Source organism: Diceros bicornis, chromosome 12, assembly GCF_020826845.1.
Source record: "Diceros bicornis minor isolate mBicDic1 chromosome 12, mDicBic1.mat.cur, whole genome shotgun sequence".
In the NCBI taxonomy this organism is placed as follows: Eukaryota; Metazoa; Chordata; class Mammalia; order Perissodactyla; family Rhinocerotidae; genus Diceros; species Diceros bicornis.
This window is the reverse complement of record NC_080751.1, coordinates 39,562,654-39,589,742: the sequence shown is the minus strand read 5'-3', so window position 1 is coordinate 39,589,742 and position 27,089 is coordinate 39,562,654. Positions and strand designations below refer to the sequence as shown.

The 27,089-nt window shown below is 36.1% G+C and overlaps 1 protein-coding gene across 3 annotated transcripts in view; it reads right to left on the bottom strand.

Moving 5' to 3' along the window:
- SRBD1 (S1 RNA binding domain 1) overlaps window positions 1–27,089 on the bottom strand; it is a 214,165-nt gene that overhangs the window by 160,939 nt on the left and 26,137 nt on the right. For all 3 annotated transcript variants that reach the window (XM_058551313.1, XM_058551314.1, XM_058551315.1), the window contains exons 5-10: window positions 26,559–26,725; window positions 23,014–23,131; window positions 21,805–21,943; window positions 17,492–17,588; window positions 16,060–16,195; window positions 8,804–8,907 (exon numbers count right to left, since the gene is read on the bottom strand). In XM_058551313.1, the coding sequence (XP_058407296.1) occupies window positions 8,804–8,907; window positions 16,060–16,195; window positions 17,492–17,588; window positions 21,805–21,943; window positions 23,014–23,131; window positions 26,559–26,725 (761 nt within the window). The remainder of the gene's footprint in view (window positions 1–8,803; window positions 8,908–16,059; window positions 16,196–17,491; window positions 17,589–21,804; window positions 21,944–23,013; window positions 23,132–26,558; window positions 26,726–27,089) is intronic.

Sequence of the window (27,089 nt, the reverse complement as noted above, 5' to 3'; positions counted from 1 at the left end):
AGGTTTTCCTATTGCATGTGGGGAAAAAAACAGAAATCCTTAACATTACCTACCCAATCCCTCTGGAAGCCCCAATAGTCTTCCTTAAACCTCAAGATCCTCCTTTGATGTGACTGCTCAGCTCCCTTCTCCCTGCTCCCCTCTCTGGAACAGAGTGCTATGGTCTATCTCATACTTGAGGATGCTTCAATTATACCCAATCACAGTTGACCTTTAGATCACCAGACCCAGCCCTGAAAGGTAACAGCTATATTCATTTGCTACATTACAAAAACTTCTTTTTGTTCCTTATCCCATACCAATTTCTGTCCCTTGACTGGCTTCCTGGGATCTATTCATTTAGCACTTAGCACATGAAGGGACCTGAAATAGTATAGTGAAGTCACAGACCTTATTATATCTAAACTTAAAGTAAATGCCGTGGGTTTGCCTTATAGGATATCATCTTACAACGTGACTCTTCCTCTAATTCAATAGTTAAACATCTCTGGATAAAACTAAGAAGGACCTCACTTTAACCAAATTCCACAATACAAAACACATGCTATATAAGATGTGCACAGTGAAGCACACAAATTAAGGCAGGAGTCACAAAATCAAATATCTACAGGGGCCAGGAAAGTACTGTAAATAACTGAAGAAGATCCATCACCTATACTGTAAGTTTTTGACAGAGACATGCTTTGTTCACTCACTACAGACAAAGAAATATTCTCCACTTTGTGAAAGAAATATGCTCCCCCACTTCTTATCTATAGATATAAAGGCAGGCTCTTTCCATCTAGATTTCATTTTCCCACATTTAAAAGAGAAATGGATATAGGATATATTTCCCCTTAAATCTACCACATGAAAAAAAGTAGTACCATTTTAGTGTAGCATTTTCTCAAAGTGACGAGATAGACATTTGGGAACAGAATAATTTACTTTACAAGACTGTTCCATGCATTGGCACTAAAAGCTAGTTTAAAAAAAGAAAAAAGGCTAGTATCCAGCCCCAGCAATTTATCTGACAACCACCAAAAATGTCCCCACATATTTTCAAACACCCTCTTGTAGGGGTGGGAATGGGAAGCAGGACGGTTCCCAACTGAGAACCACTGGGGGTTCTGACACGGGGTAGGGAGGACTGTTGCAAAGCAGACTACATGCTTCTATCTAGGGGGCCAACTCAGCTTCAGCGAATTGTTTCCATACCAGAAAGCAGGGCCAGTGATGCCAGATCATGTTTTTCAGAAAAAGTCACAAACATGTATTTTATGTGAAATTCTTAAAATTCTCAAATATTGGCAACTTATTCAAATACTAAGATTACTAAAACACTTTGTAGGCCACAATTATATAAAAATCCAAACAAAATATTTTAATAGGCAGGATTTGTCCTAACAGCAGCCAATACTTTAAAGTATTAAAATCCCTTTCTCAGAGACATTCTCTTCAATTTCCAAATCCTGGGAACACCTTCCATTCATGACCATCTCATTAGAACCCATAAACATCTTAGTAATACTAAGTATTTACAGTGGATCAAAACAACATAAAATATGGCTAAGCAAGGATATTGAAGATCTGAACAACAAACAACCAACAGGATCTAACTGACATATACAGATCAATAAACCCAACAGCAGAATTCATTTTTCTTTTTCAAGGGCCCGTGGAACATTTACCAAGGTAGATCATATCCTGGGCCATAAAACAAACCTCAACAAATTTAAAAGAATTTAAATCATACAAGAGTTATGTTCTCTGACCATAATGCAATCAAACCAGAAATGAGTAACAGAAAGAAAACAAGAAAATCTCTAAACACTTAGATATTAAACACACTTCCAAAACATCAGGGGTCAAAGAGGAAGTCTCAAAGGAGATTTTAAAAATGTACACACCTGAATAAAGATAAAAATGTAACATTAAAATATGTGAGACACAGCTAAAGCAGTACTGAGAGGGAAATTAAAAGCACTAAATCCTCATACCAAAAAAAAAAACAAAAAAAGATCTCAAATCAATAATCTAAGTTCCTACCTCAAGAGACAGGAAAAAGAAAAGCAAAATAAAGCCAAAGCAACCCAAGGGAAAAAATAATAAATATGAGAGCAGAAATCAATGTAATTCAAAATAGGAAAATAATTTTAAAAATATCAATGATAGAGGGGCCGGCCCGGTGGCGCAAGCAGTTGGGTGCGCGCGCTCTGCTGCGGCGGCCCGGGGTTCGCTGGTTCGGATCCCGGGCACGCACCGACGCACTGCTTTGGCAGGCCATGCTGTGGCGGCGTCCCATATAAAGTGGAGGAGGATGGGCACGGATGTTAGCCCAGGGCCGTCTTCCTCAGCAAAAAAAGAGGAGGATTGGCGGATGTTAGCACAGGGCTGATCTCCTCACAGAAAAAAAAAAAAAAAAATCAATGATAGAAAAATCTGGTTCTTCAAAAAAAAATAAATAAAATTAGGGACGGCCCAGTGGCATAGTGGTTAAGTTCGTGTTCTCTGCTTGAGCAACCTGGGGTTCACAGGTTCAGATCCCGGGCGCAGACCTAAACACCGCTTATCAAGCCAGGCTGTGGCAGGTATCCCACATATAAAATAGAGGAAGATGGGCATGGATGTTAGCCCAGGGCCAATCTTCCTCAGCAAAAAGAGGAGGATTAGCAACAGATGTTAGCTCAGGGCTAATCTTCCTCACCAAAAAATAAATAAATAAGCAAGTAAATAAATAAATAAATTTTAAAAATTGATAAATTTCTACTAAGATTGACAAAAACAAAAAATGAGAAGATATACAAATCATTAAGATCAGGAATAAAACAAAGGATATCACTTCACATCCTACAGATATTAAAAGGATAATAAAGAAATAGTACAAACAACTTTATGCTCATAAATTCGACAACATAAAAAAAAGGGATTCAATTTCCCAAAAGCCGCCATTACTAAAACTCAACACACAAATTGAATTTTGTAATTAAAAAGCTTCCAAAAAAAAAAAGTCTCCAGGCACAGATGATTTCCATGGAGAATTCTACCAAATTCTACCAAAGAAGAATTAACACCAATTTTACACAATCTCTTCCAGAAAAAAAAAGGAGGAAAGAATTACTTCCCAATTTATTTTAAAAGGCCAGCAGTACCCTGATACTAAAACCAGACAAAGACCCTACAAAACAAAATACAAAAAAAAAACAATATCTCTCATAAACTTATGCAAAAATCCTTGACAAAATATTAGCAAATCGAATCCAATAATGTACAAAAGAAGTGATGCATCATGACCAAGTGGGATTCATTCTTGGTATGAAAAGCTACTTTCAACATTTGAAAATCTATCAATGTGATCCACCACATCAACAGGCAAAAAAGAAAAATCATATGATCATATCAATTGATGCAGAAAAAGTATTTCTCAAAATCCAACACCCTTTCATGGTTAAAAACTCTCAGCAAGTTAGTAGAGGGGAACTACCTCAATTTGAGATAAAGAATGTCTTCAAAAAACCTACGACTAACATCATACTTAACGGACAAAGGCAAATGCTGCCCCCAAAGATCAGGAACAAGGATGTCCATTCTCACCACTGGAAGTTCTAGCCATTGCAATAAGGCAAGAAAAAGAAATAAATAACATATAAACTATACAGCAAGAAATAAAACTGTCCCTATTTACAGATAACATGACAGTCTATGTAGAAAATTCCAAATAACCTTCCAAAAAACTTCTAGCATTAATAAGTAGATTCAGCAAAGTCAGAGAATACAAAATCAACACACAAAAATCTATCACATTTCTATTACTAGCAAGAAATACATGGAAACCAAAATTAAAACATAATACCATTTACAATCACTCCAAAGAAAATGAAATGCTTAGGTATAAACTTAACAAAACACATACAAGATCTCTATGCTGATGAAAGAAATCAAAGATAATCTAAACAAATGAAGAGACAAACCATGTCCATGGACTTGAAAGTTCAACATAGTAAAAAGGTCACCTTTTCCAAAAAGATCTACAAGTTTAACGCAATTCCCATCAAAATCCCAGCAAGTTTTTTGTAAACAAGCTTTTTCTAAAATTTATATGGAAAGGCATAAGTTCTAGAATAGCTAAAATAATCTTGAAAAAGAAGAATAAAGTGGGAGGAATCACTACCTGATATTAAGGCCTGATATAGCTACAGTAATCAAGATAGTGTGGTATTGGTGACAGGATAGACACATATATCGGTGGAACACAACAGAGAACCCAGAAACAGATCCCCAGCGATATATACCCAATTGACTTTTTTTTTTTTTAATTTTATTTATTTATTTATTTTTCCCCCAAAGCCCCAGTAGATAGTTGTATGTCATAGTTGCACATCCTTCTAGTTGCTGTATGTGGGACGCGGCCTCAGCATGGCCGGAGAAGCGGTGTGTCGGTGCGCGCCCGGGATCCAAACCCGGGCCGCCAGCAGCGGAGCGCGCGCACTTAACCACTAAGCCACGGGGCCGGCCCCCAATTGACTTTTGACAAAGATATAAAATCAGTTCAATGGAGGAAGGATAGCCTTTTCAAGAAATGGCCTTAGAGCAAACAGATATCCAGGTGCAAAAAAATGAAACAACCTAAACCTCACACCTTATACAAAAATTAGCTCAAATGGATGAAGGATTTAAATATAAAATGTAAAACTATAAAGCTTTTAGAAACTAATAAGGCTCAGTTTATTCATCTTAAAAATACAAGAGGAGACAATCCATGCATGTAAATGATGGTGAATGGAACAAATATCATAGGACATTTGATCAAAATCTATTGAATGACTGTTATCTCCAGTCCAAATACCTACTTACCTTTGACTGAAGTACCATGAAAATACTTTATTCAAATATTGGTTTAATTACTTTAATATATTTATTCTGTTTCTGTGTATCTAAGTGAGAGGATTCTGTTCAATTTAAGTCTATATGCAAGGAGAGAACAGTAATTAATTAGCAAATAAATAGTGCCTATAGGACTATTAAGATCACAGCAGAATCCTTTAGCAATCACAGAAGACATGCAGGAGGACAGGGATAGAACTGTGGGTCCCAGACTCTATTTGAGAATAGAAATTCACTCATCAAGTCAAAGACAAAAATCTGCAAGCTCAAGAACACAAGTTCTGGTCATTATAGAATGCAAGCCATGCATAGGGAACTGTTGAGATCATTGCTTCACATATGTTTTTGTTTAAAGAGCAAATGCAGAAACTTGGATTACTGAAGTTCTCACAAACATAATAACTATTTCAGCATCTGAAAAGCTCAGAAATCTTCTTCATACTTACCCTCTTATACATAGAATGAGGAATTGTTCAGTGGCCAAAGTTGGACCTAGATATTATTTTCAATACTAATTTAGTATAAATGTATTCTTCCTTGCTATTCTAATTAACTTAGATAATAACAAGAGTTTCATTTAAATCAGTCCTTGCCCTAATTATATAGTACTATATATATTTATAGCATGATAGTAAGTAAATGGTACCACCATCTATCTTGTTCATGCCATACAGGTGTCATTCTTCACTTCACCTCTTTCCCTAACCAATGTACTCACTATCTAATCAGAGATCTTGTCCTATCCTTGTAGACTCCTAAATATTGCTCAAATCTGCCTACTTATTTCCTATTGCTACCATCCTAGTCCAAGCCAGCATCATCTCTTGCCCCCACATCTACTCTTGGTTCCCTCCAAATAATTCTCTATACTGCAGCCAGAGTGATCTTCTTAAAATGCAAACTGATCATCACACTCCTCTGTTTAAATTCCTTATTGGCTTTCCATCACCCTTAAGATAAAGAACAAAATCCTTAGCATGCCTAGAAAGCCAGGTATCATCTGGCCCTTGCCTATATCTCAGTCTTCATTTCTTGTTCTTTCTTCTTCTTCTCCTTCAGTCTCTGACCTTCAGTCTCTGACCTACATACACCCCTAGCCAGGACTCCATTAGGGCTCTCTGATAAACTCTTATGATATACTACACTTCTCTTTTGTGATCTCAGTGTACTCTTAACCATTTGCTCAGTATCTTCTTCATTAAACTACATTGTCATCAAGGACAGAGAGCATATTTGTCTGGTTCACAGGAGGATCCCCAACATCCAGCACATGACTTGAATGAATGAATACACACGAGAGGTGGAAGGTGGGAGATGTAGGGACAAAGAGAGTCAAAAAAAGAAGAAGAAAAAATGCGAGTAAGCATCTCAAGTCATTCAAATGTGTTTAAAAAAAAAATTCCTTGAGAATGGTTCTTGAGTTCCCAGAAAAGTATTTTAGCTAGCTCGTGCTTCAGTTTGTTAGTTCCCATAGAAGTTTTCTTCAATTCTCTATATAAAGAGAAACTTCTAGAACGTGACTGAAAATTATATCACTATACCATAGTGACGTAAAATATTATAGTATAGGTTAAATAATATATATTCAATTGGAGTAGAACATAATAAAATAAACTATAGATGAGCCAAGGAAAAGTAATTAAATAACTACAAGGAAAACCATTTCTTCATATTTACTTAGTACAAAGATAACAGATTAAAAGCATAATTAATACTTCCTTAACTATTGAAGACAGACTGTGATACTGAGTATTATGAATATTCATAGGAAAATAAGCTAGAAGTTGTCCTCAATTTACTGTGACCTATTTATAAAAAATATTTCTAAAAAGGAAATTAGCATAATAATCCCACCACTTTGTAATAACAGATATTATCAAAGGCTACACAATTACATGGAATATCATTTAATTCTCTCAAATCTGTGAGAAAGGTATTACTCAACATTTTAAGGATAATAAAATTGAGGAAAAAATTAAGTAACATGTTCATAATCACAAGGGTAGGAAGTAATATAAGTGGAATTCAAACTTCTTAGGATTCTTTGAGTTTCATCATATCTTAATTAAAATGATCAAATTTCTTAATACAATTTTTTAAATCTAGGATTTCTTTTAGGTATTTGCTTCCTTTTTATTTTTAATGGAATTTATTTATTCACAAAGGAAATAAGCATTCATTTAAAAAAGTGACAACTGGGCCGGCCCCGTGGCTTAGTGGTTAAGTGCGTGCGCTCCGCTGCTGGCGGCCCGGGTTCGGATCCCGGGCGCACACTGACGCACTGCTTCTCCAGCCATGCTGAGGCCGTGTCCCACATATAGCAACTAGAAGGATGTGCAGCTATGACATACAACTACGTACTGGGGCTTTGGGGGGCGGAAATAAATAAATAAATAAAATTTTTAAAAAAATTTTAAAAAAGTGACAACTATACAGAATAGTATACAATAGAAAATTAAAATCTCACACCAGAGCTAAGGTGAACTATTTATATCTTTTCAAACATTTTCCTACACATACATAGACATATTTTTTGCCATTAATGAGATCATACTATAAATACTTATTATAAATTGCCTTTTTATCCTAGTAAGACATGTTTACATTTCAACTTGAGCTCTATCTCAACTTTTTCAAAATGGCTGCACAGAATTCCATTGTATGAATGTAACATAATCGGCTTAAGCAATTCACCTACTGACTGACATTTAGATGGTTATTTTACTTGATGGGTCCTTGGTTAGCATTATTTGGTCATTCAGTAAGCTGATCCTTCATGGAACTGGCTTTTGGCAAACTGGCTTCCAACGAACTCACGCAAGAACTATGTTGGATGAGAGAGCTAATTCCCCAAGTACACAACACTTCTTCTTCTCAAAGAATAATTCATCCAACTCTTCAAGTAACTCCCAGCAACCTCTCTAACCTAAGGTCACACAGAACCAGCTATCGATGACCATACCCAAAATCCAGATCTCCTAACTGCTAGGCAAGCCACTTTGCATCAGTTTTCTCACTGGTTAAATGGTAGCTACAAATCTGCTCTACTAACCAAATAGATTGTTGTGAGGATCAAATACACTCTGAAGTTAAAACTTAAAGTTAAAACTGCTATACAAACATGTGGTGCTATTTTAAAAGGCTCCCTTAACAAACAAAAAAGGATAATAAAAAGTTACATAAGTTTAGAAATTTCTCTGAAATACCCGATAAATTTAATGTTTGTTTCAATCATCCTTAATGTGCAAAATATTTTAGGTAAACTACATACAGTATGTCTAGGGATTTATATTATAATATCCGATAAATTGTTGTTTCAATTATCCTTAGTGAACAAAATATTTCAGATATGCTATATACAGTATGTTTTTGTTAATTTATTTTTTCACAAGAGAAAACATGCTCTTTATAAAAGATTCAAGTGGTACAGAAGAGTATTAAAGTAAGAGTCGCTCTCCCCAGAGATAACCACTATTAATAATTCTTATGTACCCTCCCAGCTATTTTCTATTGAAACATACAACATATATACTTTTATTTTGGTGAGGAAGATCAGCCCTGAGCTAACATCCAATGTCAATCCTCCTCTTTTTTACTGAGGAAAATTGGCCCTGGGCTAACAACCGTCCCCATCTTCCTCTACTTTATATGGGATGCCGCCACACCTTGGCACCTTGGCTTGACAAGTGGTGCATCGGTGCGGGCCCGGGATCCGAACCTGTGAACCCCAGGCCGCCGAAGCAGAGCGCACGCACTTAACTGCTGCGTCACCAGGCTGGCCCCTATACTTATTTTTTTAATGTGAAAACAACACTATATCCACTGTCTGTCATTTTTTTTTTTTACATAACGGACTTCTTTCCATACCAGTACATGTCGATCTCAGTATGGTATTTTAGAAACAAAAGAAAGGAAATTCTGCAAAAATTTATAAACAGACCTATTCTGGATGCACCATCTACAGAATTCATTCTTCACTCCATCAGAAATGTTGACCTTGACTGTCAGTATCTTCAAATTTTCTCCACGGTTAATTGCCAGAATCTGAGTGCAAATACATATGACAAAGACTGATGATCCACAAAATATATAAATGACCAATTTAACCAGTCGACATTTGTGAAACAAACTGGGTGGTTATCCAGCCTACAGCTATATAAATTATTTACTCATTTATTTACTATGAATGTATTCAAAATTAATCATTTATTTATATGTTTTCAAGTTTTTTAAAAATAAAACACAACTATAAAGCCTATGACATTCACAGGAAGAGACTGATGATCTAAAATCTCATTTCACATTCTACTAATTGAAAACACTTGATCATCTTTAGTTAGAAAGATATACCTTTTATATTTGTGAAAAGATATTGCTAAGATAAATACAAATATGGAAATTCCTAAGTGGAATATTTAATAACTAATACTGGTTACCATTTATTGACCACTTACTATTTGTCAGGCCCATCTAAGCACTTTACATGCATTATCTCATTTAATCTTCAAAGCCACAAGTGATGTATTATTATTTCCATTTTATATTATAATTTTTCTAACACTAACTTGTTCCAAATCACAAAGCTAGCAAGTAGCAAAGGAGGTCTTTAAACTTAGATCAACTTGTCCATGCTCTTAATTAATATATTAAAAGAGCAATTGTGTTAGAACACATTGAAAACACTCCTTAAAGAGGAGCAAACAAACCTAAAGCAAGCAGAAGGAAAAAAATAATAAAGAATAGAGGGACAATTAATAAAACAGAGGGGGCCAGCCCCATGGAGTGGCGGTTAAGCACACGCTCCGCTGCTGGCGGCCGGGGTTCGGATCCCAGGTGCACACCAATGCACCCCTTGTCAGGCCACGCTGTGGCGGCATCCCATATAAAGTAGAGGAAGATGGGCACGGATGTTAGCCCAGGGCCAGTCTTCCTCAGCAAAAAGAGGAGGATTGGCATGGATGTTAGCTCAGAGCTGATCTTCCTCACAAAAAAAATAAAAAATAAATAAAACAGAGAAAAGAAAAACAATAGAAAATACCAAAACAAAAGTTGGTTCTTTGAAAATATCAACAAAATTGACAACCCTTTCACTAGACCAACAGAGGAAAAAAAGAGGAAACATTCCAATTACCAAAATCTGGAATGAAAGAGGAGCCATTACTACGGATGTTATAGAAATAAAAAGGATCATAAGAGAATACAATGAACAACTGTACATCAAATTAGATCAATTAAATAAAATGGACTAACTCCTAAAGAGACACAAACTGCCAAAACAGAATCAAATAGAAATAGAAAATCCATCACACAACTGAATAACAAAAAAACAAACAACCCAATCAAAAAATGGGCAGAGGAAATGAACAGACACTCCTCAAAAAAAGATATACAGATGGCCAATAGGCACATGAAAAGATGCTCAACATCACTAGTCATCAAGGAAATGCAAATCAAAACCACACTAACATATCACCTTTCACCCATTAGAATGGCTATAATCACCAAGACAAAAAGCAGCAAATGCTAGAGAGGCTGTAGAGAAATGGGAACCCTAATCCACTGCTGGTGGGAATGCAAACTGGTGCAGCCTCTATGGAAAACAGTATGGAGATTCCTCAAAAAATTAAAAATAGAAATATCTTATGATCCAGCTATCCCACTACTGGGTATCTACCCAACGAAACTGAAATCAACAATCCAAAGAGGCTTATGCACCCCTATGTTCATCGCCGCATTATTCACTATAGCCAAGACATGGAAGCAACTCAAGTATCCCTCGACTGATGCATGGATAAAGAAGATGTGGTATATATATACCATGGAATACTACTCAGCCATAAAGAAAGACAAAATCGTCCCATTTGCAACAACATGGATGGACCTGGAGGGTATTATGTTAAGTGAAATAAGCCAGAAAGAGAAAGACAAGCAGGGCATGATTTCACTCATATGTGGAAGATAAACCAACACATGCACAGATAGAACTGTTTGGTGGTTACCAGGGGCTAGAGGGGTGGGGGGTGGGTACAAGGGGTGGAGGGATGCACTTACATGGTAACTGATAAACAATAATGTACAACAAAATTTCACAATAAAAAAAAAAAAAGAAAGAAAATCCAAAAAGATCCATAACAAGAGACTGAAATAGTAATTTAAAAACTTCCCACAAAGAACTGCCCAGGCCCAGATGGCTTCACTGCTGAATTCTACCAAACATTTAAAGAATTAATACCAATTCTTCACGAACTCTTCCAAAAACTACAATAGAATAAAAAATTTCCCAACTCTTTTATTCATTGATAGCAAAACCAGACAAAAACATCACAAGAAAAAATACAGACCATTATCTCTTATGGATACAGATGTAAAAATCCTCAATAAAATACAAGTAAACCAAATCCAGAAACATATAAAAAGGATTATACACCAGGATAAAGAGGGATTTATTTCAGGAATCTAAGGTTGGTTGGCCTAACATCCAAAAATCAATTAACCTAACCCATTATACCAATAGAATAAAAAACAAAAATTACACGATCATCTCAATAGATGCAGAAAGAATATTTGACAAAATCCTAGCAGTTGTTCATGATAAAAACATTGAACAAACTAGGACTAGAAGGCAACTTCTTCAACGTGATAAAGGGCACATACAACACCCCACAGATAACAACATATTTAATGGTGAAAGACTGGATGCTTTCCCTCTAGTATTACAAAGGTGTCTCCTCTTGCCACTTCTATTCAACATTGTACTGGAGGTTCTAGTCAGGGCAATTAGGAAAGAAAAATAAATAAAAGGCATTTAGACTGAAAACAAAGAAGTAAAACTATCTCTATTTGCAGATAATATGACTTTGTATATAGAAAATCCTAAGGAATTCTCTATAAAACTATTATAACCAATAGAGTTCAGCAAGGTTACAGGATGATCAATTTCTACACTAGCAATTAAACATTCTGAACATAAAATTAAAAAAAAGATTCCATTTACCATAGCACCAAAAGGAATAAAATAGTTAGGAATAATTTAACAAAAGAAGTGTACAATTTATACTCTGAAAACCACAAAATATTGTTAAAAGAAACTAAAGCAGACCTAAATAAATAGAAAGACATCCCACGTTCATGGATCAGAAAGCTTGATATTGCTAAGACGGCAATACTCTCCAAATTGATCTACAGATTGAACACAATCCCTATCAAATCCCAGCTAGCTTCTTTGCAGAAACTGACAAACTCATTCTAAGATTCATATGGAAATTCAAGGGACACAGAACAGCCAAATCAGTTCTGAAAAAGAAGAAAAAAGTTGGAGAACTCCCACTTCCCCATTTCAAAACTTACTACAAAACTATAGTAGTCAAGACAGTGTGGTACAGGCATAAAGATAGATATACAGACCAACAGAAAAGAACTGAGAGTCCAGAAATAAATCCACACATCTACGGTCAATTGATTTTCAACAAGGGTGCCAAGACAATTCAAGGGAGAAAATACAGTCTTTTCAACAAGTGAAGCTGGCACAACTGGACAGCCACATGTAAAAGAATGAAGTTGGACTCCTTCCTCATATCATACACAAAAATTAGCTCAAAACTGGTCACAGACCTTAATATAAAAACTAAAGCTATAAAACTCTTAGAAGAAAATATAAGAGAAAATCTTCATGACTTTAAGGTCAGTAAGGCCTTAGATAAAACACCACAAGCATAATCAACAAAAGAAAAAAGATTGGACTTCAACAAAATTATAATTCTTGTACCTCAAAGGATAATCCTGTAATCCTGATAGCAAAGTAGACTTCAAGCTAAAAGCATTAAACAAGATAAGATAAAGGACACTACTATGTTAAAACCACATTCTGGTTTTGGAATACAACAAGGGGAATATATACCTACACTTTTAAAGATGCCCTTAGGTGTGACATCACCAAAATGGTGGAGTGGGAAACTCCAAAACTCCATCACTCTACAAAAGTAACAAATAAACTGACAAAAACTGTCAGAATCAACTTTTTCAGAGCTCTGGAATCAAAATCAAAAAATTACAACAACCAGAGTAACACTTAAAGAAGAAAGAAGCTGCAGAATTTTGGTAAAAGAGAACTTTTAACTTACCCACTTACCATCCCCTACTCTCCAGCTCAGCAGTGGCCGTGAAGCTAACAGCCTACAATCTTGGTGCAGGTTGCTAGTACCAGAGGGAGCAACATGGACCTTATTCTCAAAAATTTGTGATTCTGTGTTTTGATCTGTCTGGTAGCTCCCCGAGGCATTGGCTCAAGGGCTTGTCTTTGTTTTGCCTGCCTTAGAGCTTTCCTGGGTGGCATTTGTTAAAAGTATTTAAAGGCAAACAGATTAGCCACAGTCTCAAGGGCTAACAATCTTAAGGGACAATAGTCAGGGATAAGGATTACAGTCAGGGCAATGGATAGACAGACCAAAAAAACCTGGGAAAGAGGCTGGGAAATGAGATATTTGAGGGGAAAGGACCTTTTTAAGCTCCTGCATACATTAGGGAAGCTAGGAGGCCACACACATGCTCAGGACTAGACATACGCTCTGAAAAGACCTGAGAAGACCTTAAGCTTTCACCTCTGACTGACCTTTGAGATCCATGCAAAGAGGAAGTGAAGGCTAATGCAGAGTTGTAAACAGTCTTGCTAAGCGTTGAAGGAGTGTCCCAACACAGACCCCATCTGCAAGAACTAGGAGGGTTTGTTTTTTGTTTTGGCTTCAGGCATTTAAGGAAATCTGTCAAATAACTAGCTGTCCACTAAGCTAATGAAACAGAGCCTTTGGTGACCACATATGATAAAGAATACAGACTTTACAAAAATGGTTTAGAAGGCACTAAACAAACAAACAACAAAATCCACAACAGCAGCAACAACAAATGCTGGGGAGGGGGAGAATCTGATTTTCAGTGTTGTCAACTTATAGTATTCAAAATGTCCAGTTTTTAACAAAAAATTACAAGGCATGCAAAGAAGCAAAAAAGTCTGACTCATCTACAGGAAAACAAGAAATTAATAGAAACTGTCCCTGAGGAAGCTCAGACATTGGCCTTACTAGACAGACTTTAAATCAACTGTCTTAAATATGCTCAGAGTTAAAGGAAATCAGGACAGAGACCTAAAGGAAACCAGGAGAATGTTGTCTCAACAAGCATAGACTAAAATAAAGAGTTGGAAATTATAAAAAGGGACCAAATAGAAATTCTAGAGCTGAAAAGTACAATAACTGAAATGAAAAATTCACTAGAGGTGTTCAATAGCAAATTTGAGCAAGCAGAAGAAAGAATCAGCAAACTTGAAGATAGTTCAACTGAGATTATAGAGTTTGAGAAGAAAAAAGAAAGAAAAGAAATGAACAGAGACTAAGAGACCTGTGGGACACAATCAAGCATACCAACATACATATAATGGGAGAGCCAGGAGAGAAGAGAAAGAGGCAGAAAGAACATTTGAAGAAATAATGGCCAAAAATTTCCCAATTTTGATGAAAAACATTAATCTACACCTCCAAGAATCACAATAAACTCCAAGAAGGATAAACTCAAAGAGATCCACAGCAAGACACATTATAATCAAACAGTCAAAAGCCAAAGACAGAGAATCTTAAATGAAATGAAAGAAGTAAATCATCATGTGCAAGGGCTCAGTAAGATCAGGAGCTGATTCCTCATCAAAAACCATGGAGACCAGAAGACAGTAGGATGACATATTCAAAGTGCTAAAAGAAAAAACTGTCAATCAAGAATTCTATATCAGGGGGCCGGCCCAATGGCATAGTGTTTAAGTTCACACGCTATGCTTCAGTGGCCCGGGGTTCACGGGTTCAGATTCTGGCGTGGACCTACACACTGCTCATCAAGCCATGCTGTGGCTGTGTCCCACATACAAATAGAGAAAGACTGGCACAGATGTTAGCTCAGGGACAATCTTCCTCAAGCAAAAAGAGGAGGATTGGCAACAGATGTTAGCTCAGGGCCAATCTTCTTCACACACACACAAAAAAAGAATTCTATAGCCAGAAAAATCCATCCTCCAAAAATGAAGGCGATGTTTAATGGGATAGAGTTTCAGTTTTGCAAGATGAAAAATTTCTGGAGATCAGCTGCACAATAATGTGAATATATTTAACATTACTGAACTGTACACTTAAAAATGGTTAAGATGGTAGAGTTCATGTTATAGGTATTTTACCACAATTAAAAATAAATTGTAAAAAAATAAAGAGAAATTAAGACTTTCCAGATAAACAAAAAACTAAAGAGTCTGTAGACCTGCCCTATATGAAATGTTACAGGAAGTCCTTCAGGCTGAAATGAAAGGACACCAGAGAGTAACTCAAAAGCATACAAAGAAATAAACAGCACTGGTAAATGTGGCTACATAGGTAAATATAAAAGCCAGTATTACTGTATTTTTGATTTGTAACTCATCTTTTTTTTTCCTATATGACCTAAAAGCTTCATTTTACAATGTAGATATAGCCTATGACTAAAATTAGGAAAAAAATTAGCAAACTGAAAAACGAAATTAAAAGACTGAGATATAATGACTATGATTAACACAACCAACCAAACGAGATCTCTTGCACTTTATTCTAAATCAGATATCTCTATTTAGTATTTCACATGGAAAATATCCAGAATTGAGCTCAAATCGGAGCACATTGGGAAGCAGAGATTAATAAGAAAGATCACTGGCCAGAAAGTCAAGATACCTGAGGTGTTATATTGTCAGCTCTGCTAATAATTTTCAGTCACTAACTTTTCTGGGTCTTGAGTTTCCCATTTCTGAAAATAGGGAGGATGTGATAATATTATAAGAATTTATATGAAGAAAAAAAGAAAAGAGTTGACTTAAAGTTCTTTAATTCCGGGCCAGCCCCATGGCTTAGCGGTTAAGTGCGCGCGCTGCGCTGCTGGAGGCCCAGGTTGGGATCCCGGGCACGCACCGACGCGCACCGCTTCTCCGGCCATGCTGAGGCCACATCCCACATACAGCAACTAGAAGGATGTGCAGCTATGACATACAACTATCTACTGGGGCTTAGGGGGAAAATAAATAAATAAATAAAATTATAAAAAAAAAAAAATTCTTTAATTCCTTAATAAGTAGTAGGCAAATCCAAAGTGTTATCATTATTACTACTAACAGCATACATAAGCAGTTTCCTTATTTACCTGATGATGTTGGATGTTTCTTATGTTGCACGAAAAATTCTGGTAGAGCAGAAACTTATCAACGTCTTTCTCATTTACTTTTTTTGAGGACACTTTTGCCAGAGATGACTGGATGCAAATATATCTATTTTGGCACCTGTTCAGATACAGAAATATTCAAAAAAACAAGTATTAATATGTGCTTTAGTAAAGAAACAAATTATATGGAAATAAGTCTAGCAAAAAAGTTAAGACATTACCTAACGAGATTTTTTTTAATGATGCCCAACTATAAAAGTGTTATTGACCCATCAAAAGAGGACTCTGCCTATTCATGCTGGCATAGGTCCTACAGATCTATGTATATATCAACCCAATCCCCCCATAAAATGCCTAAATGAGTTCAGATACCACTATGCAAGAGATCAAAACTGTCTAGAAGAATCAGATTAATAACTCTGGTCTAGATATTATCCTTTTCTAACCACTGAGTTAGGCAGTCAGAACCAATTAAAAGCCAAAAACAAGAGAAACAAGAGAATGTGTCAGGACTGCTTCCAACGACAATTTATAAAACGGAACCAAATTTCAGCAGTATAATTACTTACAAAAACACATTTAAAAACCTGGACATTTCTTCTACTTCAACTCATTCCTGCTAGGGCCACTGAGAAAAACCCTGTATTAACAAAAACCCTGACAAGCAACAGTAGTCAACTGGTTCATCTCTACTTTGCCTCTGCTCCTCATACACAGCTAAAGATGTGGAGAGAGAGGAAGAGCAGACCTCTGGCAAAACTCTGTCTTCTCTTCTGATAAACAGCAGAAAAGGAAGGACAGAGTACATAAAAGTAGGGTTTAAAATTAATATCTTTTTTTAATGAGGCATAAAATCCATAAGCCTAAGTAGGGTCTGGTCAAAGGGTTTTAATCTCTCATAAATTGAGACTGTGTTATCATGGATAAGCTGCTGTCTCCATCAGCTAAAATTCATTTTGAAGTTGGCACTTTTATCTATACCTGATATTAAACATTCTCAAGTTAACCCAATCACTGATAAATACCAGAAATGAGATATTATAAAATTAAGTACATATACCACAATATGTTTAAAAAGCAATGCCATCCACTCTAAATGAATATGAACCTCTCTCTGGCATATATTGTGTAATGCAGCGGTTTTTAAACTGTGTTTCTCAAAGCCCTCCACTGAGGCGCCTCAGGGTAAGGAGGATGAGCAGGCAGACTTCCAGACTCCCTGCCCAGAATTCAATTAAAGCAACTTTACTTTTATCTGTTTTATATATTAGGGTTCTGTTGTTTCAACAAAGAGTTCTGCTACTAAAAAAAGTCTGAAAATAAAGTTTTTAATGAACACTGGTGTTAGCACTAAACCATGAGACCCTTAACAGCATGAGCCCACAAAGCAGAAAACTCCATAAGAGTTACTCACAATTTCCGAATGAAGTCCAGTGTGTCTTTGTCTTTAGCAATCATGTCTGCTAGAATATGCTGCACTCCTGTTTCAACATCCTGGAGTGCCGAGAGCCCTTTAGGAGAAGGGGAAGAGGGAAAACAAAAGCAAGAACTACAGATTGGTTTTTAAGTCTATAAAAATCACAGCAAATTAATTCCAGCCAAAATAAAACCTTAAACTGACAAACTTAAGACAGAAAAGTATCATAGCAGTAACTAGCTTCTCTCTGCAATGAAAACAAGTCTCCAAAAGCAATAATACGGGACATCCTTTACATACCATACAACCTAGTGGTGAAAAGTACAGCTCTGGAGCCAGCTGCCTGGTCTAATTTTGCTTCCACCACTTAACAAATCTGTAACCCTGGGGTGGTGACTTGATCTCTCTATGACTCAGTTTCATATAAAAATGGAATAATAATAGGACCTACTTCATGAAGTATTTACAAAGATTAAGCGTGTTATAGGAAATATATATTAATAAAGTCATATCCCAAAGTATACCATTTCATTCCAGTTACAAAAATTCTCCTTTTTATTAATATTTCTATTTTGGCTTATGAGGTATTTATTCATATAGTCACCCATTTGAATTTCTCAAATCTCATGAGCACAAAACAAGAGCCATTATGTGGTTGTTCATCTTCACAGTTGAATTGTCTATCAATGGTGCGTTAAGTTCTCTCCAAGCGCTTTTGGTTTGCTAATTTACAGCAGTGAGTCTTATACATCATAGTCCAATGATATCAACTTATACACTGAGAGACATCATTTGCATTGCTTTCTTTCATTTATTTGGTCTTTATCATTCTATTGTTCTATTTCCATTAAAGCTTCTTTTTTTTTCTCGCACTAAAGCTTGAATTACATAAGCACTGGTTATCATAAGTATGTTTTTCTAAGAATATAGTTTTAATGAGTAATAGGTACAAAAGAAAGAGAACAGGAGGACAGACTTATTATGGAGTAATTAATAGAGAGAAAATGCCTTGTTGGATTGCGTTATGATAACTAATCTTAACCAGTGAAGTAACTGTATTTATTTTAAAGAAATTTAAAGAAAGCAATTTGGCCATTGAAATTAATAGGCGTTTTGTTGACACTTTAAAAGAATTTCCCTATGGGGGAATTTTCAGGAACAAATTACATTTGAGAGGTAGAAGACCGTTTATGTAAACGACTTACAACAATTGTGGTACATAGTAAGCAGTCAATAAATGTGCGCTAAGTCAGTAGTAAATAAGTAACCTACCATGAGAACCTTTGATAGGAAAGAACAGAAAAAGGAAATTATAGATTTTGTTATTATAACAAAGGGCCTTTGAAAAGCCCCCAACATTTGGGGGGAATCCAATTTGTAAACCTTAAGTAATTAATGAACAGATGTAACTAAAATTATGCTAGAACTCTAGAGCAGTGTTTTGTAAAGTATAGTCTAAAGACCTGAAAAATAAAATCACACTAGATACTTGTTACAAATACAGATTCCTAGACTGTGGGGTTTTACTGTCTCACAGAGCATCCCAGATGATTCTGATACTCACTAAAGTTTAAAAAACCACTGCTAGGGAGGTGCCTTGCACTACCTCTAGAGCAGTGGTTCTCAATGGAAGGTAGAAATTATCAGAGTCATTTGGGAAGCTCCTGCAAATTACATACTCCCTCTCAGTCAAACTGAAGAGAGAAAGGATTGGAAGAGCCTTGTGTGTTTCGAAAAAGCACCTTCTCTGATCAAAGAGAAGTTATCTTTGGGGCTTCATACAGCCAAGGATAATAGGAGTTCCAAAAGTATAGCACCTCACTGAAATCAGGAGAAAATAAAGTCCATAGAACCAGAAAATCATATCCTTTGCCTTGTAGTGAAAGCTTTCTAGCTATAGATTCTTCAAACCTCCACAACTGGAACAAAAACTGAAGGGCCAACGTTTCTTTTTACTTGATCTGCACTAAGGCCACCTCTTCTTACACACAACAGAGCGATCAGCTACTCCTCCTTGTATACAACCTAGGGATATTCTGGATCTTCTAGGATATGGTCCATTTGTGGCACAGTATATCTTTTTGATTCAGATCAAATTCTTGTTGGCCTGTGGCAAGTAAGATGTGTCTTCTATTGGGGGAAAAAAAAACACTGAAATACCTGGTTTCTTAAATATTTCTTTGAGGAATGATGGGAATGATGAAAACACTTCTTTAGGGAAACAGCAATAGAACTGAGGGTGATCGTGAGTATGTGTGTAGCATAAAGAATGAGGGGACAAAAAGAAGGGAAAAACATTCCAAGCAAATTTTAAAAAGCAGTATCTAGCTTGTTTGGAGTTACTTAATAATTCTTCTACATTTGTGATCAGAGTGAAAGAAAGAGGGAGTAAAGCAAACAGAAAGCCCTGATATGTGTGCAAGTGCTACTGTAACTGTGCTGAGCCCAGACCTATCTCCATTATCAGAAGTATCACCAAGTATCCATCATCACGTAGTCCAGGGGCATCAACATATATGACAATCACAAGAGATATGCTTATCAAACGTACCCAGTAGGAACTCAATACGAGTGTGAACTAAGGAAAACTTGGTACCAAAGGAGATGAGGAGTAGAAAGAAAAAAAATCAACCGTGAGAGAAAAATAAAAACAAACAATAAACCTTTAAGCATCTAACATTCTGAAAGCTCCAACATTTGATTCTAATAAAACATACCACAACTGGGCACAGACAGTTCCCACTGTGGCTAACCTTAATGCTTGGCTATACCGTCTCAGCTACTATTAAAATATTAAATGTTGCAACCATTTGAAAATCTAACTAAAAATACACATTTAAAAAATAAACAAATTTGAATTTTACTCCTTTCAACCCATCTCCAAATTCAAATAATATTAATTTGCTTTTTCATTATTGCCCTTTGCAAAACAGACATTAAGACAGGCGTATTTGTCTATGAACAGATATACTGTATTTTTAAAGACATATATAGACAATTTTTTTAATCGCAACTCACATTTGCTGGATTATTTAAAAAAAAACAGGTTATGGTATGCTATGATTCTCTACAGTTTAGTACATACTGTGGATTTTGTGATCAGAGACTGCCCCCTACAGACACTTACATCTCCCAGCCTAAAGAATCAACAGAAGGCCACAAGAAACCAGAATGAGAGTAGGAATCACTAGAGCATCAATCTCCCCATCAAATCTACCAAAGCACCACTGAAAAAAGCCGCTCTTACTCAAAATACTCTCACTCTAAGGCCCTCATTTGGATAATAATGCATCTTGACATGTATCAGTTGTCACTTTCCTTGGGATTTTAGAAATCTCTCTCCTTTACCCCCTTTCTCTCTCGTTCTCTCTTGTGCACGCACACACACAAAAGGATAGTAAGATACACTTCAGAAAAAGACAAACACTTTACTCCTGGAGAGTAGAAGTATGGGACTAAGACTTCAATTTACACTTCATGTATGTCAGAATTGTTGAATTTCTTTTTAAAGAGTAGATATGACTTTCATAATAAAGTAAATTTTTAGAAATAGAATAAAAGTTTTAAAAGACAATATAGGAGAATCTTTATAACCTTGGGATGTGAAGGGATTTCTTTAAAAAGAAAAAAAAAGCGGGGCCGGCCCGGTGGCGCAAGCGGTTAAGTGCGCGCGCTCCGCTGCGGCGGCCCGGGGTTCGCTGGTTCGGATCCCGGGCGCGCACCGACGCACTGCTTGGTAGGCCATGCTGTGGCGGCGTCCCATATAAAGTGGAGGAAGATGGGCACGGATGTTAGCCCAGGGCCATCTTCCTCAGCAAAAAAAGAGGAGGATTGGTGGATGTTAGCTCAGGGCTGATCTCCTCACAAAAAAAAAAAAAAAAAAAAAGCAATTATCTTAAAAGACAAGATTAGCAAAATGAAAAAGATTAATACATTAACTATAATAAAAGTAAGGCTTTCTATTTACCAAGAGACAGCATAAAGAAAGCGGAGAGAAGTTACAAACTGGGAGAAAAGATTTGTAACACACATAACTGAGAAAGAATATCTTAAAAAATACTTATAAATTAATAAGAAAAAGAAAAACAACAATAGAAAAATAGGTAAAAGACTAGAACAGGCACTTCATCAAAAGAGGAAAGCTGAATGGCTAAGCAGGAGGTATACTGAGATTTGTTTCATTAGAATTATTTTTATATGCTATAATATTCTTTTGTATAGTCATTACTTCATGGAACAATTTTTTAACAGAAGTTTTCAAATTAAAGAAAAAAAAGAAACAAGCTGATGTCTTGGCGTAAAGGCAGTACCTTTCACATTGGGTCGAATGTAAGAGGGCAGATTGAGCTCCCCTGGATTCTCCAGCAGTGTCCTGGCTGCTCCTTCTAATCCCAACTGCTTTGCTCTCTGGGCTTTCGTGCCTTTGCTCCCAGTTTTATATGGAGCTGACTAGGAAAAAAAAAAGTCAGAAAACATACCAAATCATTCAGTTTTAAAAGCAAAAGTTAAAATTAGGACACAAAATTAAAGGACATGGTGAGAACAATAAAGACATGCTTTTCTCAACCCTTTCCTCCTCCTTTAGAGATGAATTAGTACTAACTAGAGAATACTAGCTGTGTGAAGATGGTTGTTCCTTAACTGATTCTTTACACCTTTCTATATGCTTAAAATAAGTTGTTTGTTTAGATTCACTCATCCTAAAAACTCACGGCCAGGACTGCAAGGACTCCAAGGTCCTCTCCTCAACGCAAGCAAGCTCCTCTAAAAGCTGTCAACACGCAATGCTTTTAGTTTATAATCCACATTCACGCCTCAACCCACGGCCATCTGGCTTCCCGTTCCACAAAAACCTTGCTGAAAGCTGTATCACAAAGATTCATAATGAACCCCTAATTACCAAATACACATTCTTCAGTCCTTATCTTGCCAAACCTCCCTGCTACCTTTAATTATTTAACTATTGATCATTACCTCCTTCTAAAACTCTCCTCCCTGGTCTTCCATGGTATCATCATCTCCTGATTCTCCTCATACTTCTCTGACTATTCTTTCCATGTCTCCTTCTTAAGCTCTCCCTTCCTCCACCCACGCTTCAAAAGTTGGTGTTCCCCAATGGTCTATCCTGACTTGCCTACCCCACAAACTCTCCTTGAGTGAAATCTTCCATTCTCATGATTTCAAACATCAAGTATATGCTGAAGATGCCTGCATCTAGGTCTCCAGCCCAGCACTCTCCCTTAAGCTTCACATTTCAATAACCTACTCTCCTTTTTCCCCTCGAGAGGGGATAAGGACTTGAAGATAAGGACTATATATTACTCATCTTTGTAAACTCAAGTGCTTAGCACAAAAAAACGCTTGGTAGATATTTATTGAATAAAGAATAAATATTTTGTTGAATTAAATAATGATGATTGATAACTTTAGCTTTTTATTTCCAGGTCTTCTTTAACTATAAACAGACCCAAATCATAATATACTCAGGTATTACATTAACAGATAAAAAGGATCCTTACCACGTGTTCTAGTTCTTCAAAAGTTCTACAGTTCAGCAAGGCTTTTAACAAGCACTCAGACATCTTCCCCTCTTTCTTAATTTTCTGGATTGTACTATGAACCTTCTTTGCAACAGCCCTGAAAATAAAATCTTTTGTAATATACAAGACCTATATGTCAAAACTTTCTTTTTAAAGCTATCTCAAACTTACTGAAAAGTTGCAGCTAAAGTAAAGAGAACTTTTTCTTTCCTCTGAACCATTTGAGAATAAATTACCATCACTTCCAAATACTTTATGTGCATTTTCTATAAAGAAGAATATTCTCCTACATAACAACAATATAACCATCAAACTCAGGTAATTAATATTGATACGTTACCATCATCTAATCCTCAGAAATCATTTAAGTTTCACCAGCTGTTCCAATAATGTCCTTCATAATGAATTCAGTTAAGAATTATGGGTTGGATGTAATTAATTTCCTTGTGTCTATACTCTCCTGCAAGCTGAAAGAGTATTTCAGGCTCTATTTCATTTTCAAAGCCTTGATACTTTAGAATGTTACAAGCCAGTTATCTTAGAGAATGTCCCACAGTTTGTTTCTCTGATGTTTCCTCACAGTTTGATTCAGGCGGCGCATCTTTGGCAAAAATATCATAGAAGTAATGCTATGTTCTTCTCACTAAATCCAATTAGGTGGCAAGTGATTTTCATTTGTCCCATTACTAATTAACTTTGATCATTTGATTAAAGTAGTATTTGTGGGTTTCTCCATGATACAGGTACTCTTTATTCCCTTTGTAATTAAGTATTTTCTGGAGAGGTACTCTGATTATTCCATTCCTTATTAAACTTTCAATTTATTCATTGATTTATTACTATGGACTCACGGCTTCTTATTTTTTGAGTGGTTGTAATAAATTGCTATCATTTATTTTAATGCTCAAATTGTTCCAGATTTGGCCAGAAGTAACCCCTTCAAGTTAGCTTCTGTGTCCTTTGACCTGTCCCCATCATTCTTTGAGCACTTCTTATTCTCTGGCACAAGATATTCCAAGCTCATCTTTTACTTTCCCTACTAGAGCCCTGGAATCAAGAAAACGGTACTTAGAAACCAATTTATGGGTGCTAGGTGTGCTCACTGCTGTTAGGTATCAATGCTCAGGACGAGTACACCTAGCACCCATAAATGGTTTCTAAATACCATTCTCCACTAAAAGCAACCAGGATTCCATGGAGAAAAGCTGATTTCAAGAATCAATGTATAGGGATCAATGCACAAGTAAGGGTAAGGGCAGGGGCAGGGCACAGTCGTTCCAGCAGTTTACAATGATTTTTCACTGTGAATATGCAATCCTTCTCTCATACTTACTGCCTCTCATCCTATTTCATTGCCTGTTCCTATTTATAGGATCTGCCTAATAATGGTACTGCTAAAATGCTGGGCAAAAGTTAGAGAGATGATAAATTATTTTAAATGACTGATGGAAAAGAAAATTAAATCTACTAAAAAAAAAAAAAACAACTAAAGGCAGAAGACTGTAAATTAAAGAGGAAGAATATGTAGTCCTTAGATTATAGCCTGTATCTGTTTTCAGGGGCTGTTTTCAGGGGCTGAAGCCTACCAGGGTCATTTTGACAAAAGGCCAATGTCCTGTTGGCCTGCATATAAGGCTTTTCTTTAGAGAAAATACAGGAAACTTTCCTTACTATCCATAATCATAATCTTTAATTCACTTTTTTAAAAGTGACCCTCAGTAACAAACATATTCTACCTTGTAACTCAGTATACAAATATATATTTCAAATAGTTTCATGAAACAGTATTTACCACATAAACTACACTCCTACATTTTCTATTCTCTATTTCTTTTTTTTAGAAGTGGTAATGACCTACTAAATTGCTTTCACCACTCATTTACGGGTAGCAATCAACAGATTGAAAACCAATGTTCTACTTACAGAAAATGCCAAGCTTAAGAAACCATATCTCATTACCAAAAAGAAATCTCTGTATGATATAAAAAGATCTTCTAAGCCCCAGTTAACGTCCCCAGTTATTTCAAGAAATATTCCTCTACTAATACTCAACGTCTTACTGTATTAACAGATACTCAGAGAATAGAACTCTTTTGCAGTAAAATTGTTTTCTTACAGAAATAATAATAATAATTGTGACATAAAGCTTCTATTTGTTCCCCATACAACCCACTATTGTTAGAATACGTTTAATTTTTTTAAGTAAACTATTCTGGTTTGTTTGTGACACTTCTCCAATTTCAGATCCCAAAACCCTCAGAATTTCTTCAACCAAAGAGAAAGCTTACTTCAGAATTTGCAAACTACTGGCCTTCCAGATGTGGCCTATAGACGGTTTTGTTTGCTCCAGAATTTTTTTACATAAAAACCCAGATTACTAGCTTCTTTTTAGAAACAGGAAGATCTGACAAACTGGGCAGGCAACCCTGCATGTCAGTAGTCTGCTGGAGATGAGTAAAGGCTGCCTCTCTTAGACAGGACTTGTGATCTCCAGTTCACACACCTTGCTACTTGATTATAAACTAGCCTGGCGCTGGAAGATCTGAATCTTGGACCACTAGATTAGCTAGTCATTCACACTTCTGGGTTGGCTAATTGATGCTGCCTCTTAAGGAAATATAAGTCTCCACATATTAGCATTTTAATCCTCCTGGCGCTAAAAGAATTTCAACAAAAGCAATGAGTTGCAAGTTACCCCAAAATCACAGAAAGTTTATTAGGCTTGCTGTAAAAATAACCCTTAGTACTTTTAGAATGGCTTGATGGTAGGATTATATCCAATTTTAATCAGATCCTTGTTGTAGACTTGAAGAACACATATATTAACATCACAGCACCTGGCATGTATGAGACATGTAATAAATGCATGAATGGTGATGAGTGTTTTAAAAACTGTACTGAATAATATAGTTAGAGTCTTACAGTCTTTGTATGCATAGTTCTGAGTTATTACAATAAGTCCAGAGGTATAATTTTTTTAAAAGGGTATTTTCCATTCTATAACCATACAAAACTTACAATCCACTAATATTAAATTACCACATCCCTTAAAAAATAGAAAAAGGAAATACACATATTTCCTACCAAACTCTATACTGCCAAAGAATTCTCCATTTAGGGACTTTATAGTATTAAGAGGACAGCTTCATACAAGCTGTTGAACATTGAGACTAAAACGTATTTTTGAGTTTCCTGCTAGCAGTCCTAATTTTACCATTATGCACAATCATTTCTATGAGAGATGACGGTCACTCCTAGGCACTTTCACTGCAAACCACCTTTTCGCTGATACATGGCCAAGATAAGCATAAACACACCAGCAGAGGGACTCTGTACACCTCTAAATAAGTAAACGAGAGCCGACTTCCTCTGTCAGAAGACTATACCCAGATTACAATAATTCAAGAAAACAAAACATCGGAACTCTCGAGATATATTGTCATTCACTTCCTCACTGCTTCTCCTCACTTACTCACTTATCCTCTTCCCCTTACACTAGGCTCCTCCCTTTCCAGATTTCTTACCGTAGCTCCTCCAGGGTTTGTCGAACTTCTCTCAAGGAATCGGCATCAAGGTTATTAATGAGCTCTTTTCGATAGCGTATAATGAAGGGAATTGTGTTATCATCATTAAAGAGACGAATGATGTTGGCACAAACCCAAAGTTCAATATTAGTTCTCTCAGATAAAACCTGCAAATTAAGGATACTTAGTGATTTAAAATCCTGAAAATTAAACACCTATGGTTTAAAAATGTATGGTTTAAAACACAGCATCAAATAATGCCCTCCAGTCTGTTAGAAACTACTTGGTGTGGTTTAGAAAAAGAGGAAAAGAAAAGTATATAAAATACACATATGTATTGACAATCATAAAATAATCATTTCACTAATTCAATAAAATCCAACTGAAACCACTCTGTATCATTCAAATTCTACAGGACTCAATGAGATACAGACCTTTCATCTCTCAGATTGACAGCAAAGATCAAGGAGTTAGTAACTCACTGTGTTGGCATGAGAGATGGGAAGAGGCACTTTCAGTCACTGCTAGTGA